General features: G+C 35.9%; 1 protein-coding gene across 1 annotated transcript; it reads right to left on the bottom strand.

Annotated features, from left to right (window-relative positions):
* Positions 1 to 634: 634 nt before the first annotated feature.
* On the bottom strand, positions 635 to 4,248 carry LOC128676028 (uncharacterized). Its single transcript, XM_053755920.2, has 2 exons — positions 4,078 to 4,248; positions 635 to 3,823 (listed from the first exon to the last, which is right to left on the bottom strand). The coding sequence occupies exon 2, from the start codon at positions 3,819 to 3,821 to the stop codon at positions 1,320 to 1,322; it is 2,502 nt and encodes an 833-aa protein (XP_053611895.1). The 5' UTR covers positions 3,822 to 3,823; positions 4,078 to 4,248; the 3' UTR covers positions 635 to 1,319.
* Positions 4,249 to 18,699: the final 14,451 nt, after the last annotated feature.

Below are 18,699 nucleotides of genomic sequence, written 5' to 3'. Positions count from 1 at the left end.
ATGGTAGTATGAATGAAGTCCGTTATGACTTACCACTAGGGTTTCCAATAAACAATATCCTGTCATGAGATCTTGACCATTTACGCTCAGAAGTGGGATCAAAAGGAGTTGCAACTCCTTTTATTGCTAATCCCACTTCTGAACGTAATAAACCTTTAGTGCGGCTGTAACGTTGAGAGCAAGACTTCTTGGATTAGAGGAATAAAATACTTTTTATTTTCGACTAGCCGTTGACTGCGGCTCTGCCCGTGGTAAGTTTATTGTGTTTTTTAGACACACTTCAAATTCTAATTATTTATTTGAGTAAGAGATAAGATGATACATTAAGATTGCTAAGAATATATAAGTTTTCAAACGCGTGAGAAAATATTATTCATGTCGATAATGACGTATAAAATTGTATACCTAATTATGTAATGAGATATTGTCAGTCAGTGTCTAATTGTCAAATTATGAACAAGTTGAGTAAACACTAAGGTAAAATACCCAATTATCGACGCTTTAGCGCGAAAATTCAAGCATTTTTTTAATATTTGGTTCCTTGTATAACTTTTGTAGTATTTTGATGCTGTAAGTTAAATTTCAGGCTATTTTGCATAATACTCGAAAGTTAAAATTAGTGTGACATTAATAATTGAAAAGATATACTAAAATAGATTTTTATATTTTTTTTCCTAGTAATCGACTACAGAAATCCATTTACCGACAACCAGTAATCGACGTGTTCCAATGATCGAGATCTAATAATCGACATGTTCTTTTTATCGACATCCAATATTCAACAGTCCAGTAATCAATTATTCCTAATCCAGCTTAGAACTACCAAAATTTTTAAAATTCTTGTAACTTGTAGCTTCGTTGAACACCCCCCTGGAGTTGTACCTAAGTATTATGAGGATTTAGGAATAAAAAACAAATTTCAATCAGTCTCTTAATATTGTTATTTTAAGCTCTCATTTATAAACAGTGATAAATTATACTTATTTTCAACATTGACAATTATAACAAAATGGGCAGGTAAAGAATCTTTTAAGATTACTTACTTGCTAATAGAATGGTTTTCTTAATAAAATATTATAATCAAAAAATAGCTTTAGAGCTTCTAAGTCTAACTAATAGCAACCAGTCTTTACATTCAGGAGATCTTGCCAAAGGCATACAAAACTAATCAACATTATATGTGATTACTTACGATATATATTGGCAGCTTTAATCACAGAGTTATTACTTAATAAACTATAAATTGCTTAAAATTATAAAATGGTAGTCTTGATAGTCGCTAAGTTGCGAATAAAGCAATAAAAATCTTAGTCTAAAAATTAAGTTTCAAAAAGCTGATACTTTTTCATTTCGGCTATAGTATAGAAGCCCCTTTTGTTACATAATACTGGTTCAGATATTGCCTCTACAATGTCAGACTCTTGGTACCAGATTTTATCTTCTTTTTCCGGCCACTTGAAAGTGTTTTTCAACGAAAAACTCATGGTGCTAATTTCAAACATATTTCCGCGTACATTTTTTATAACGCCTGGGAAATGTTCCCCCTCATACTTGAGAATCACATAATCACCATTACCATATTTGCTTATTTTATTTGACAATCTACTAAGTGGGACGTCTTCGGATTCGGAGCTTTCTGAATTTTCATTAGATGCTCGTTCAGTGTCTGTTATTTCTTCTTCAATTTCCACATTATAGCTATCTTCACTATCTGCATAGTTTAATTCAGTATCTGTATTGTCCGAAGACGTGTCACTTGGTTTCCATTTTCTTAGCCTATTGGGTTTTTTCATCTTAATGTTACTTTTTTCTTTCAGCTTTTTTTCCTTTTTCTTCTCCAACTCTCTTAGTTTTAATTGTCTTTTTTCTTCTCTTTCTTTAGCTTTAATTTGCTTTTGTTCCTCTTTTTCTCTTTTTTCTTTTTCTTTCCGGTTATGATAATCTCTCCATGGTGAACTAGTTATAGCATAAGGAATCTTTTCCTTGCACTTTCTTTTTTTACCTTTCTTTTCTTCATCTTCTTCTGCGGCGTTTAGGTCAGTTTTGGATGTCTCAGACCCTATGTTATTATGTTTGGATTTTGTCATGGTCGTCTCTAGCGAATCTGTGTTAGTCTTCTCTTCTGAAGATATATTATCCGGGAACACGTTTATGGAGCGGGAAGTTAAAGCAACCAAAACAGGATCTTTTATGTTTAGAGAATTTGGCCCATCGTTAGTTAATGGGTTATGTGACGTATCGTTAGTTTCTTGATGATTATTGACAGCAGAATTATTAAATGGGTGGACATAGTCGTGATCTAGCTGAATGTGTTGTTGTGGTGTCAGATCAAATTCAATTAAGTCTGTTGATGTACTTGTAATTGGAATAGCAGGATCTTTTGTTGGATTCGGGACTTCAACTAATGATTGTGTTGAAGGTTCTTTCGATTTATTAACTTGATCAGAATTTCCGACTATTTGTTTGTTGCTGGCCCATATTACATACAGTGACAGGTCTTCATTCAAACGAGAACTCAACTCTTCTTTGTCTCTAAAGAATAAATCATTGAACATCTGCAACTTTTCAGCCCCCAACTTTGTTGTTATATCTTTTTCTAGATAATTAAAGAAAAGAATCTGTTCTGTCGAAACTTCCGATTTTGATCGAGTTTTTATTTTAGATAAATCAACATAATCTGGGCCAAAGGGGTACAACCCACCAGCACGAAAACCATTCCTAATAGCACTCTCAGTTATTAACTCTAATGCTGTGTTGAGAACAGGGGCAAAATTTTCTTTTTTTAGATTTTGTCCTAGGTGTTGCAATTTCCAGTCTTTAACAGCTTTTGCCCAATAAGTTTTCAAAGGTCTAAACACGGCAAGATCCATTGGCTGCAGAATGTGCGTGCTGTTTGGGTATAACGCTATAATTTCTATACCATTTTCAGCACAAAAATTGGATAAATGAAGGGTCAAGTGCGACCTATGGCCATCCAGAAAGAAGAGCACAGGTTTTTCAATCTTCTGGTGTACTAGCCAGGGATTGAATATGTTCGCGATATACTCGAAAAAAGTGCTGCCGCACATCCAGCCAGTCGGAGACCGTCCAATTGCCCAATCTTCTGGAAACTGAGATGAAATTGTAGACGGAATTCTTTCATAGGCAAACACAACCATAGGAGGAGCTAATTGACCAGCGGCATTCCCGGTGATTAAAACCGTTAAATTATCTTTTTCATCACCAGAGGATTGGTAGATATGTTTGTCCCCTTTTTTTGCAAGAACTTTCCCGGCTTTAGGTGACAAATAAAAAGCGCTTTCGTCCGTATTAAAGATCCGAGCCGGATCTTCTGATGCTTCTTTAAGACCGTTTTCTTCTAAATAGGATTCTATCTCTTTAAACCAACCTTTTATGTTTTCTTCAGTAACGGCATCACGTGCCGTGTTTAAATTTTGCGCTTTTCTCTCAGACAATGTAGGATGTCTATTCAGAAACAGATTGTACCATTTTCTACCTGGCCTGTTGTTAGCAAAAGGTGTATTTTTCTGATGATCAACGATAATTCGTTGTACACTGTCGAGCAATTCATCTTTGGTAATAGGAATGTGTTTATCAGTCATATCAAGAATCCATTTTTCTAATATAGCCTCTTCTTCTGTAGATAAATATGTACCAGGACCCATTGAACATGTAACTGGAGTTTTGCCCGTAATTTTGTCATGTAAGGTGATTCTGGGTACACCAAACTTTTTTGCTGCAGTCGCAATTTTTTCACCTCTTTTGACTGCTTCGATCGCCTGTGCCATTTGGAAAGGCGTGTAGTTTTTTTTAGGCGCCATTCCTGCCAAATATAATCATATGTCGATTATTGGAACATACGGAATCCCCATCATCGACACGGTTGTCGATCACTGGAAACGATTCTACGATTTAAACGTAAAAACTCTATTTTAAAAGCGCTGAAAAAACTTAAATGAACCATAAATAAAACTGCACAGAATATAAAAAAAACAAAAATCGATCGAATCCAATAAATAATTTGCATTCGCGATTAAACAAAAGGAATAAAAGTTATTAACAATAAATCTTACTCACCTCCTTAGTGATTTCGCTAGTAAAATGAGATTTCCAAGAGAGACTTCCGCCGGTCGATGTTTCGAGTCACGCCATTTTTATAAAAATGGCCGAATGATCAAAATGACACTTGCATTGACAGCTATATGAAGCTCGTCTATGATTTATGCTTCGTATACGTTCGAATATTCACTCATAGTCTTATTTTTTTTATTTTACTTTTTAGGTGTCGAACATTAGTGTTCTGTCGAGCATTGGGTACTTTACCTTACTTGTTCGTTGGTTGGAACTTTTGTCACATTTCTCATGACATTAATTCTTGAAGAACTCCCACCGGATCATACAATAGCAATACATTCTTGCCAGAACCGAGCCACTTCCACGGCTTCATCGGAAGCTGCCATCAATTCAGCCTGAAAGAATGAAATAAAAAAGTATAAATATATTTAGCACCCAATAGAGCGTTGTTAATTGGTATATTAACACAAAGAAGAATAAGTACATTCTTGCTACGTGTCATTATCTTTTCTATGAGAAATCTATGTATCTAGGTACGTACGACCTTTTAGGGTTGTGACCTTAGTCCCTTAATCCAATCTCGTACAAATAAAATACACCTCAACTCCCTCACTTACCAAATAATGTAAAACACCCAAAAAGTTCTTTTATCTTTAGTCCATCATACCATAGAGTAATCACAGTGAAAACTCACTGCTTTGTAGTAGAGCGCACGTCACGATTTATTTGATTATTTCTGTGTTATTCGCGTTTTATATTTTAGTATACTTGTGTATGCCAAGATCAAAACATGAAGATTTAAAATTTCTGCCTGAATGGAAATTCTAAATTTTCAAACTTCATCTTTCGATCTCATACCCAATGTGTGTCTAAGTAACATCAAGTATGGGAAATCAGATTTAGAATCATTATCAATCATCATCTTCCTTACCTTATGCCATTATTCGGGGTCGGTGAAATGTATATCCTTTCCATAATTCCCTATTTCTATGTCTTCCTTAACACAATCCATCATTTAAAAAATACTAATAAAAACATTAATTGAATAAATGTCACAGGATTTGTCCTGACATCTCCAGATTTTTGTACTCTTATCAATACTCCGCGTATTAACAGATTTTTTACAATCTTTGTCTAAAAAACAGTTTTAAAGATATCATTTATAATTAAACCTAATCGTATCGCTAACAATATTAATATGGAAAATTGGTATCGCCTCTGCCATATAATAAAGATTTCCTATCCCTATATTTGTTACATTGTCAAATATCATTACATTCTAGAAAATATTCGTAAAATCAACATCACATCAACCTACCCAAATTCATTGCAAAATCGTCGCTATTACCGCGCAATAGAAGTTCATGCAGGGTAACTTGATGTGCTGTGGACTGTACTATCCCTAAAAATTCTATAGCTACTGCAGTATCATATTTACAACGTAAATATAGAATAAAAGCTATAAAACGCGCCCTATACAAAATAGTAACTCTAAGTTCGCATTCACTTGAGCACATTTGCATTCCATTTCATTTGGAGTAGGACACTTTATGCCCTTTTTAGTGTCGTTTTATTTTTATTAGGGTAAGGGTTGCAGCAGGGTAGCTCTGTGAGGGTTGCTCCACGGATTTATAGTTCGCGTGAGCGAGAATTGTTTATTGAATTTGTTTGGGTGAATTTTCTTTTTCTGAGATACCTTTTTGTGGCAGATATTTATTTATTCATTCATACAACTACCATCACAGGTACGCACCAAATGCGACAGTGCAGACTTATAAACTATTAATTACAACACAAAGAAATGACAAATAAAGTGACTATTGTGAATTCCCTCTAGGCGCATGAGAATATGTCGACTCGCTCATGGACTGGCAGCGAAAAAGAACTACAGTTTAATTCCGGTAGATAGTAGTATCTATCTGTCTTCTTAGCTATCGCTTGGTACTCCAAGAGGAAGACATTTTAATTATTCCCCGTAACGCGACTGAAAATTGGCGCGCAGAACTGTACAACTCCGTATAGGGCACAGCGGGGGATCCATCTCGGATCTATGAATGTTACATTAATTAACTTGCAGTAGGACTCAGCTAAACAGTCGGACAAATCGAGGATTCATGTCGTGTAGTCCGACTGAGCAACTTCTGAGTGGCGGGATTGAAAGTGGAAATGTACCAGAAATCCTACTAAAATTATAAATGCGAAAGTTTGTGAGGATGTGTGTATATAAATATGTATGTTTGTTTGTTTGTTCTCTTTCACGCAAAATCTACTTGATAGATTGTTATGAAATTTGGTACACGGAGTAAAACATAGGGCACTTTTTATCCTGAAATTCCCACGTAGGTATAAATAGCATCCGGAGTTTGAAAAGATATTAGTAGTTTGTATGCGAGCTTTAACATCGCATGGAAAAACAACGTAGATACGAAAAGTCGCCAAAGTTCGACGAACTGTTTGCCGATTAATACTAGCCGAGATCAAACAGTGAACGTAAGTAGTGAAGACAGTTTCTCCTCGTCCATCATGTCGTGTCAAACCAACTACAACTTGCTTATTACCTATGCTAACTGTTGCAATGACAGCAACTGCGCGTGACCAGTTATTGCCTATTTTAAATTAATTTATCATCTCGGATTTTGCTTCTCACGATCTATGATAGCCAAAAAAACTATTAAATTAAGTTATTTATTACAAAATTTGATTTGATTCTACCTTTTCTGGTGTTAGTACGGTGAAAAAAGACAATATTTTCTTTCAGAGACGCCATTAAACAAATATTTGACAGGATACCAATCTTACAAATGAACAAAGTATTCGTCATCACCCTTTGCACTTAAACAATTTTAAGCGTCATTTAAACCGATGGCACAAGGAAAGCGATCATTCAGCCTTAAAATCAGTAAGTCACTGGCAGGTTTGCAGTTTCGAGGAAAACGCTCCCATAAACAATGCCATTAGCGGGAACGTTACGCGGCAGATTTTAAATTTGGAACGTTCGCAGCCATTCGTCATGTCGCCGCCGCCCGCGACACTCCGCCGCCATGGACCTGTTTAGAAGAAACGTTCTGTTTTGATACTTTCGCAAATAAAAAAGGTTTTTTTTTTTAATTTTACGCTTAACAGGCAAATTTGCATGCAGCCCACTTGATTGGAAGTGGTCACCGCAGGAACGTTGAAGTCACGTTGTCAACCCTGAAATAATATTTTTAAAGAATTCCATAATGTATTTAACCTCCTTAAACCCACTTAAGACAACCATGACAGGTGGATCTCAACGTTTTCAACGTCAGTAACGACTTTTGATTTATTTAATGATTTCATGCGTGTTATATTTATTTTTGTGATTTTTTTTGTTGATTGGCTTATTCAACTAAAAAAGTAGTTAGGTACTCAATAAAAGCTAAGCTAAATAATGTGAAAAATTCTCAACTAGCTGAACAGGACAGTACAGTGAATATTACATGTTATATAGGTTTGTATAAAAACACATAATATAGGCGAAATACGTTACGCAGAAGGGTTATGTGGTAATAATCGTTATAAAAACTTTTCTAAATTATTTAGTAGGAATTAAATTAAAATTATAATCGCAGCTACTTGTAGTAACACGAACAGGAAAGCTATCATATACTCAAATAACTTAATTTTACTAATAAACATTTGACATGACAATTTTAAAAGGCAACGAAATCTATCAAGTATCAAAAACCTAAGTCGCGCTCCACTCGTGACTAATGACGTCATGTGTCCCGAGCAGCGAGATCGCGAGCAGAAACAGTAAATGACTCGCGATGAAATTTAAAATTTGAACTTGGAACGCTAACGAGGGAGGCGGCCATTTGTAAGTTATTGTCAATGGTTTTAGTGATAGGGTAAATGCGATGCGCGAGTTATTAGACATTTTATGAACACTCCGGTAGTTTTTTTTTAGTTACTCTGCAAAAAATAATTTATGTATATTTTAGAGTTTGGAGTTCTGCTATAGCAAAAATATAGTATGGAAATATCCTGTATTCCTGAATTTATGAACACGAAAAATTCAAATAAAGAGTAAAAATTCTCGATGAGTTTCACGTTCATAGAAATTTAGTAGAATGAAATTACTAGAGACTGGCTCCGGGTGAGTTTAATTTAGCAAAATGTCCCAAGTACCCTAGGTACTAGTACCAGACAACAACACAACAATCTGCAAAAAACCATTTGCAAAATCGCCTCTATAACCAGCCCCTAAAGGTCCATACCGGTTATATTCATATGCAGTGGACTGGGCATCAAACACACAAGTCGTCTAGTAATAAAACAAAATAACCTCTGAACAAATATCATGAGCATAAATCACAAAAAACACACTCTGAATGATGACTAGCATGGGACTCCTATGGCACTTCGTCAGATATATTACATGACATAAAATAAAGTTTTAGTTTTAACTGTAGGTACTCAAAATAACAGTCGAAGGTAAATCGCTTTAAGTTATAAACTACTTGGTAAAAGTACGTAGTTCTTCAACAAATGGTCATTTTCTGCAGGCGTCTCAACGTCGTGGTTCATAAAGTCCAATCGCCAAAATGTACAAGAGTTCCAAAATATCAATGCTAAATATCTCTGCCAATATTTTTTCAGAAATTATACTTTTATGTGCACATTTTCATGTCATCATATAGTAATTTCTCAAAAACCTATAAAGTACTCTCATTTTGGAACAATCATTATCTAATTATAGTAATTAACAATCGTAAAGTTCTTATTGTTAATAATAAAAAAGCAATACCTACCTACTAATTATAACAAACACCTAATGTAGTTCACTACTAATTAACTAAAATTTAGTGAATGCATCTGCTGTTTTAAGTTCAATTATTCAATTCAAGAGAATAATTGTTTATATGAAAAATCCTTATTTCAAAAAAACACAAATAATTTTGGATTCCATCTAACTTCAAGAAAAATAATTTAAATAATTATTTATAGATGTATTTCATAGCTTTTCAGCAGTTATTGATTTTTAACTAAAACAAATATGATATAAATAAAATGGAGCTGTAACAGTGTTCAAGATTCCAAACATTGTTACATTAAATAAACTGAACATCCTTTGGACATTCCGAAACCATCGGACATTTTGACAACTAGACATTATGAACCGAAACGTGTACCAATGCACGGACTGTGTGTTGCGTTTGGGTAAACGCACAACTTCTCCATGCATGTGTAAATTGGGAAATAATAATAATAATTGATTTCCGACCACCCGCGTGGGATCTGTGTATTTTTAAACTGTACAGACAGAGGGATCTTCATACCGCGTTTAGAAACACGCCTGACAATATTAGTTATTTGTCTTGTCCAGTGTTCTTCTGTTTGTTTGCAGTTAAAAATTTCTATCTAATTTTTGGGAATGTTGGAATGTGAATAGATTGAATTGTGGTTGTGACTTGCGTGAATGAATGCACTCTATATGAAGCTAAAGTTAGGTTATAAAGATTTGTGTCTTTTTTTTTGTAGAGGCATTGGATTTCAGAAACCTAAATGGAAAGAATATTTATTTTTTTAAATATTGATTTTTAATATGAAAATAACCAAGCCGTGGCTTTGGATTTTTAATTAGGTTCAGCAGTTTTAACTGTGCAAGCTAAATTAATTAGTTTAACTTAAATATAAAACTGAATACGGTGACATGCTTCTAAATCGTAACTAATATTATTAATATTATAATATTATTAGTCAATATCTTGCTTAGATCCCGAGATATCGATGATAATAAGTTATGAGCACGAAACATACGCGGGCGAAGTTGGGGGCAAAAGTTAGTACATAATAGAGCAAGACAATTAGCTCTAAAACGAGTGACCTCAGTCCAGTTCACGGAAGACCAGATATAATGATACGTTTCGTGACAAACCCATTACATACGCCTATCGTTTTCCCATTAGATATTGGGGCTGCGCATGCGCACACACGGAGATCATTACTCATGCGGTTCCGGCACTATCTGTAATGACAGTTTTTGTACACGGTTGTATTTTTGATTGTAAAAGTCTATACTGAATTATAATGTATTTAAAAGTTTCATGATTTTTAAAATTTATGATTTAGAAATACTTTAAGTAATTTTAAAAAAGTTTTTATTAGTTTCACCCGTCCCGATGTTTGTCTTCCACTTGTCCCACGCCACTTCACGTTCCTTGACAATGCATTATTATGATAAATATGACCTGACCCAGAATCGGTTCCGAACGAGGGAACTCTTCAGCCGTTGAAAACAGGGACACGGATTTTTTGGCGATTTCACGTTGGCGAAAAATATCTCTCTTGTGGCAAAAATGATATTAAAAAAAAAAACGAAAATTTTATATTTTACCTATGCTTATTATACTTCACTGCCATTCTAACAAACCGACATACCTCAAATCTATGATAATGCAACATAATGTGGCCTTTGATCAAACTCTGTGGCCTAATCAAATTTGGAACGCGTCTATAATTTGAAGACGCGTGCCAAGATGGCCGCCGTCCGATTAGCGCGGCGTAATGTCTATGGCAAATGTAACGTGACCACACGTCCTATTTTTAACAGGACTGTTTCTGATTAGTCGATCCAAGAAAAGTTTCATGATACGTGATTGGTCTATTTTCCCCAAAACTAAGGTCTTCGAGGCCTACTATAACTAGTGAGTCTAGTTAACCACATTAATAAAAAAAGTTTTTGTTACTCATGAAATTTTCGTGAAATCTCTGTGCCAAAATTCATCAAAATCGGCCCAGTAGTTATTGAGTTTATAAATTACAAACAAATAAACAAAAATACAAATCTTTTCACATTATAATATTAGTATAAACGTAAGGATTTCATGAAGATGGCTATGACAGTAACATATATAAGAAAATCTAGTATCGGCGGGTAAATCCCGCCGTATAATAGGACCTAAACATATTATTATTAAGGTCACGAAATTCAATTGTACTCCGGCAATTACACTTTTTTTTATATATTTTTTTTATATTAGGACAAATCACACAAATTGAGCTAGCCCCAAAGTAAGTTCGAGACTTGTGTTATGGGATGCTAACTCAACGATACTATACTATATTTTATAACAAATACATATATAGATAAACATCCAAGACCCGGGCCAATCAGAAAAAGATCATTTTCCATCATGACCCGACCGGGGATCGAACCCGGGACCTCTCGGTTCAGTGGCAAGAACCTTGCCACTATCCATTATCCCGTAAAAAAAAGGGGAAATGGTCACATTGTCTATGGCAAACGCCGGGCACTAAACTGATTGGCGGGAAATAAGTGCCATTAGCGGACATATGCCAAAAACCCGGCCATTCTGAACATTCTGAGTCAGCCCGTGACATGTTCTCGCAAACCAATGTAAATGAAACCCTTTCCGCACTTGTACAGTTTTCTCATTTGTCAAAGCATGGAGGTCTTGACAAAATGGCGGCCACTAGCAATACGCAATTAAGATTAATTAGGCCTGTACCTTGAATGACGTATAATTTTGTTTGTATTTTTTATTTTCTTTTGTTTGGACACGCCAAATGGAATGGAAGTAGGAACGGTTTTGAAAAAGGAATTAGGTACAGTTATGATAGCGCTCACAAGTCAAAATTTATTAGAGCAAGAAATACCATTATTTAATTTACTTTGCGAAATGTAATGCCTACTTATAAAAGTCGGTGTAACAGAATTTATTATCAATCTATGTCTCAGTTAGTTAAAGTTTTTTTACACAATCATTTTAAGCGCGCTTCAAATGTTTTCAAATCATTAACCATAAAGTTTTATACCATGTGTCTTATATTCGGTTCCATTGTACAGGAATTTTTTAACCCATGTTTATTCAAATAGTTAGGTTCAATCATCCAACAAACATATCGTTGCAAATCATTCATCTCTCTCTCTCTATTATCTAAGCATTTTTTCGGTTTTTTCCTCGGCCATTGAGTGTCGATTTCCAAAGTCCGCTTTTCTGCTTTTTCGTCTTCACTCACATGATCGTTGGCATTCCTAGGCCATTGGCACGCATATCACCCTTGAGGATTCATTTATCAACACCATTAACTATACATGACTAGCTTCGCCCCGGGGGGCTTCGCTCCCGTGGGAATTTCGGGATAAAAAGTACTCTATGTGTGTTATTCCAGGTTATATTCTACAAGTGTTAATTTCATAACAATCTGTCCGGTAGATTTTGCGTGACACACACACACACACACACACACACGCACGCACACACGCACACACACACAGACTTTCACATTTACACTATTAGCAGGATTTAACCCGATCGGTAAGGGCTAGGCTAGGCATTGTTAATAAGTTAAACACATCGACATTTTAATACAACTTATTTTTCTATCATACCGATAGTCGTACACTGACCTGAGTAATGATTTTAAATATACGATTATATATTAAGGATAATCGTTAATACTTATCTGATAAAAGGATCGTTTAAGTTACTGTCTCGCTCAAACATTGACAAGTCGCCCATTTAGATGAAGCATCGTATCATAATCATCTCATACACAAGAAGTCCACTGCTGGACATATGCCCAAGCCCAGACTTCCACAACTACCGATTGAAAACAGCTTACGTCCAGCGTCATCCTGCGTCTGTGATGATGTCACCAGACTACATGATTGGTGAATATCCAGCGGTGTTTGCCGGAATATGGCCGCCATTTTGGAATCTTTCCCGCGTCCCGCACATTACCACTTCAGAATCTAATCCGCTGTTTTAGTCCATAATGAAAATTGATAAAATTCGTAATGAAAATCTGCTTAACTGCTGATTGAGAACACTAAATGTATCGTAAGGTCACTCATTCGAAACATTATCTAATAGTTCTGTCTATTGTAATGATTGATGCTTTGATTTGGCTCCTACTTGGTAGATCATAGATATTGGAAGATATATTGAAATTCAGATAAATGCGAAAGTGAATTTGGTCTCCTAACGCATTATCTACTCAACCAATATTGATATTTCGCAGACGTGTAATTAGGAATACAAATATCACATGTTACCTTTTATCTTATAAAAATACTGTTTCCATTTTATTTAAATATAAATTTTATAATGCGTACGTGGCATAAATGAAAAGCAATTGAAAGCGCGAATTTTAATCTTCTACATGCTTATACGCCTACCCTCTGTAGTGTGTAGCACCGTGTGAACTTTAGTCATGTGAATCAATCAATCAATTTAAGTACAGAAACATACATACATAAAGAAGTTACATTATTACGTAGTGCGCTATATTTTGCTATGTAAAGCATACAAATATGCTATGTACTAGCTTTTACCCGCGGCTTCACTGGCGTAAATTTCCCACGGGATCACTTTTATAGAGATGAAGTGTATGCCTATGTCCTTCCCCTACTCCTAACTATACAACATTTTAAAATGATTTTAGTACATAAAATAAAACTTGAAGAAATAACAAACAAATTTACTTTCGCATTTGATAGATTGTATTCCAGTTAAATAGGGTAATCTCCTCCACTCTGTAACCTACACGAGGAAGTCTCAAATGTCAAGGTTTCGACTGACGGTGAATCGATTGCTAATGACATGATAAATAACGCTTGTCAAGGAGCGTGACGATAATGCGCGAATTTTTAAGTCTAAGTATTGACGCTCTAATCTAAATTGATCATCATCATATCGAGTGTAGTATTAACACAACTAACACTGGTGTCGGATTTTATTCAAGTCGCCTAAAGGCATCTGACATGACCATTACGACTACTTACCGCCATCTAGTGGCAGATAGTCGCATACACACTAGTGAACTAAACTGTCAACCAGTGTGCAGGTTTCCTCACGATGTTTTCCTTCACCGGAAGCAGGTGGTGGTCTATGAAAACTACTATACATGAGTGAGATTGGTATACAAACTCATATGGCACGAGTAGGATACGAACCTGAGAACTTTCGATCCACAGGCGGGCGTCTTAACCATTACACCACCAGCGATTCATTTGATGATGGGTTATAGACGAATAGTGCCAAGAATCAAGACCAATGCGTGTGGTCCCTATAATAGGACCATTTCATATCCTACTGTGGCTGTCGTACGAGGCGACTAAGGGCTGATAGCTGATAGGCATCCATAGCCATATATAATGATTAATTTGGAAATCAAATGAGATTAATGTGAGGCGAGCGACCTGTTGTAAAATCATAAACGAATCTTCAAAATATATTTCAATATTGTCAAAGATTTTATCTATGATTTCATAGGAACACCCACCGACCAGAACCATACATAAATAAAGCCTGTCCCGGCATTAGATTCAGGTGATTTTGGATGTAAAGTGGAGAGTGACATAAGCTACTTTTTAATGCGTTCGTAGTCGCGTTCAACAGCTACTTTTGTTTTAAAACGTGCCAAGTTTATTCATTGGACACGGGCGTTACGTATTCTGCTACTATTCAACAGCCAATTATCTATTATCCGTTTATTATCTCGTAACAATTAATCACAATCGAAGTTCTGTAATTACAACAATGGCCAAAGCACCTTCCTGCAAAAGCCATAAAATAAAAAACCATAGACGATGACAAGAGCCCATTAAGTAGATAAATCGTAAGAATGGAACGCGACGTTCTTTTTTCAAAATGCCCGTTGGTACCCGCCCTCGACCGCGATTGGCCGATAAGGCGTACGTGCTGATGCGCCTTCGCCGATATGAGACCAAAGTCTTTCCAGCCAGCATTACTAGTTATGACGTCATTTAATGGCCAATTTCAGATCCGCGGAAATGATACTAACTACGAAATAAATACTTTGCCATAATAGAAGCTTTAAGTACCAAGTACTACTTGTGAAATGCTTTTCGAATGCCTCATTTCTCGGTTTATGCAAGCAAAGGTCCAGTGGTTAAGTCGGCTTGTGAATCGATAGGCTCCAAGTTCGAATCCTACTCATATGACACGAGCTGATATAGCAATCTGATTTATTAGGGTTTGTTTCTGGTGAAGGAAATGGCATTATACTTATTGCCGAGAAAAATATTTCATGATTCACTGTACATAACGACCATGTCCCTCAGCCATGAGAATTCTGACTGAACTATTGAGAGCAGTGACAAAGTGATTCGCGCGTGCAGTGGGCAAAGTGCGGGTTTGCATTTCACTTCTCACCATCGAGTAGATTCGAAGTAAGACACAGCGAACCAATCACATTGCGCCATTGTGACGCAACGACAACCACACTGCAATATGATTGGTTCGCTGCATCTCACTTCGAATAGATTCAATGGTGCGAATTGAAATGCAAACCCGCGCTAACCCCTCAGGATTAAGCAATGGTCGTTCACGGGATCTGTGACCAAAATGTATTATTTCGAGGTCCTCTGCGTTTCGACAGGCATGTTAAACCAAATAGTTTAGTTGTATTTACAGTCGTTAAAACACTTAAAACCCGCCAATCCGCATTGGGCCCTTGTGGTGGATCATGTCCCATTCTCCATATCCAACCATAAGGAAACCCAATGCCCCAACAATAAGGACGTTATTATAAAGTTTAAATGCATTAAAACAGACAATAGCCAAAATTAATAAATTCCAGCATTCACTATCCAAAATCAGGTATATTGCAGTCGCACGAACGCACTCATTTAGAGGCGTGGACTTGGCCCGCGGTGCACTATTGTTGCACTTATCTGTGCACCGTGACATTTGATGTAGGCCTCTTTTACACAGGGGGACTTCGAATATTACTAGTCGAATTTTTATATATATTTTCCTCGAAGCGCAAATATTTTGCGACGTACCGTAACTTATTCCTCCGTGCGAACATTTTACCAACCAAATGGTGACGCTTCGACGAAAGTCTCTTAATTTTTTAAGACTTTAACCACCAATGCACGAATATATTTAGGAACATGAATTCGTATTGACAACGTCAATAATGGAAAACGAGTAGTTCTTTCTATGTAAGTACATAATTGCTAATTTTACAAATAAATTTCAATGCCGATACGATTACGCTCTCGCACAAACTCTATAGTCTTAGGCTATGGTGCTAGCACGAGTTGCTGTGCTATTTATTCTTAAGTAAGCACAGTAGAGTAAATTAAGTAGGTACAACTCCTTTTTATAATCTTGAAACACTCCGTGAGTCCTTCAATTTTCAAGTAATTTATAGCGATTCTTCAAACATATTGTAAGTAAAGCAAAACTTGACCGCAAATAATTAAGACTACCTATCTACTACACATCATAACAATTCATTGAGACTGCACTTACAAAAACTTCTTACAAGTCTTGCTTCACAAAAACCAAATTTATTACACCATCAGCAAATTGGCTATACAATAAACAACCTTTTTACTCAAACGTTTAAATACATCATAAATCACGTGTGAATATAAAATACAGGATACGAAAACAATACACAACATTACGGTGTAACAAATGACCACATTAAACATTCGCAAGCGAACGACAAGGGACGTCCTCTCGCCGCCACCGCCTGGGGGCAAATGAGCGTCTCGCATCGCATTTTTCTGCGTGCGGGTAGTCAAAGAATGTGACCGTGCTATATGAAGCGCCCGAGGGGCAAAGACATTCGCGTACATGCGGCTTTTATGTTTTATACGCCCGGATAAATTGCATGGGTTAATCTTTAGCGAGATGGTGAATGACCTGGCTAACAATGCGGTTTCTTAAATTAAACTTTTTGAAATAAAATTCTTTTCAGGTTTGTCACGACTTTTTTTTGTTGTGAGATTTTTAAAAGCGTCACACAGTTATTGTTAATGTGTTAAGGTTAACAATTTTTCAGAAATTTACATAATACTTTTGTGTACGTGAAGCAATTGAAATAATGAAAGTTGTTGTTTAATAAAGTGCCTTTATAAAAATATCACTTTATACTATCGAATTAGTAATTACTAGCTGCGCCCCGGTGCTTCTCACCCGTGGGAATTTCGGGATAAAACGCACCCTATATATTATTCCTGGTTAGGTTAAGTATCTGTGTATCAAATTTCATAACAATCCGTCCAGTAGATTTTGCGTCAAAGAGTAACAAACATACCTATACACACATTCATCCTCATAAACTTTCGCATTTATAATAAGATTTTGACTTTGATTGTTTTATAAAAAAAAGTAGTGGCCCGTCATGGCTTCACTTGGGTAAAACCATAATAAACTAATATTTCCTCAGAAATCACACTATCTATTGGTGAAAACAGTAAAAAAAACCGATAGTATGAGTTTATCGCGCTCAAATACACAGACGCGACACAATACAATGCATTCTTTTCATTATCACTTAATTAATGATGTAAATAATAAATCCATCGCTCCAAGGTGAAAGTTCACACAACGGGCGACACTTAATTCTTCCTCAGAAGGATGCGTATGCAATTTGCATAATATGAACGCGTGTGCATGCGATGCACCGTGGGAATCGCGCCGGTGCACGTTAGTGTTGCGAACTGCGGGTAAGTCTCGAGACTTTTTTGTCTCGTCTCAAGTGAAAGCTTACATTTTACATTTGACAACAAACATGATCATCTTTGTGGTGTAATGGTTAGGACGCCCGCCTGTGGATTGAAAGGTCTCAGGTTCTTATCCTACTCGTGCCATATGAGTTTGTATACCAATCTGATTCATTGTATATGTGTTTTCATAGACCACCACTTGCTTCCGGTGAAGGAAAACATCGTGATGAAACCTGCACACTGGTTTACTGTGTGCAGGTTTCATCACAGTAATCTGTACACTGTCTATTAATAAAGGCTCGTTATCTATCATAAAGGTTTTCCTAGTACAGACACCAGTCTCTCACATAAACAATTGTTTTGATACTGCATGGATTCTTGTTCATTCAATGTGTAACTCCAAATTCAAATTCAAAATTCAAATTCAAATCATTTATTCAGAAATTAGACCTTCACAGGCACTTTTTCTCGTCAATCTTTAAATTTATAGTTATTTCTCACAAGCTAGAAACTACTGGCATTTCGGAACGACCACTGCTGAGAAGAAATGCCGAAAGAAACTCATTTGAACAGTGTTGGTCCCTATCATGCCAGATCAGCTTACCATTATTGTTTCTTACAATGTTTTTTTTTTTCTTTCTAATAATATATAAAAAAAATATATAAAATCTCATGTGAGAGAAGAAATAAAGAATATTATTCTTAGTGTGTACGTGACAGCTTGCCACTAGGTGACTGTAGTGACTTGTAAAAGGCACATCGGAAGCCTGTAAGCGACTTGAATAAAATCTAACTCATACGATACTCAGCACCTCATTAAAAATTTAGTTAACTTAGTTACATTTATTTATTCGATTTGGTTTTGTGGGATGATAGCATGCTCTCCATTTAAATTTGCATACCCGTGGACGGTGAAACATGTAGGATTAAGTTTTTCTTTTAACACCACATTGTAAAAAATGCAAACTCATGTTTTTTGCAAATAAATAATAGCAATAACAGACTCGATAAGGAAGAAAGACTGGTAAAATAGCACGAAAGTTTTTTTTTTTGTGCCAGCCTTCCTGCCCCTTGTGTCTTCCATAGATTTCAGTCTTAGGCCGTATGTTACAAATAACTACGAGGATGAATGAAGGTTAAATAAA

This window comes from Plodia interpunctella, chromosome 15 (genome assembly GCF_027563975.2).
Source record: "Plodia interpunctella isolate USDA-ARS_2022_Savannah chromosome 15, ilPloInte3.2, whole genome shotgun sequence".
NCBI classification, from domain to species: Eukaryota; Metazoa; Arthropoda; class Insecta; order Lepidoptera; family Pyralidae; genus Plodia; species Plodia interpunctella.
Note: the sequence above shows the minus strand (reverse complement) of the source record. Positions and strands in the feature narration are given on the sequence as shown.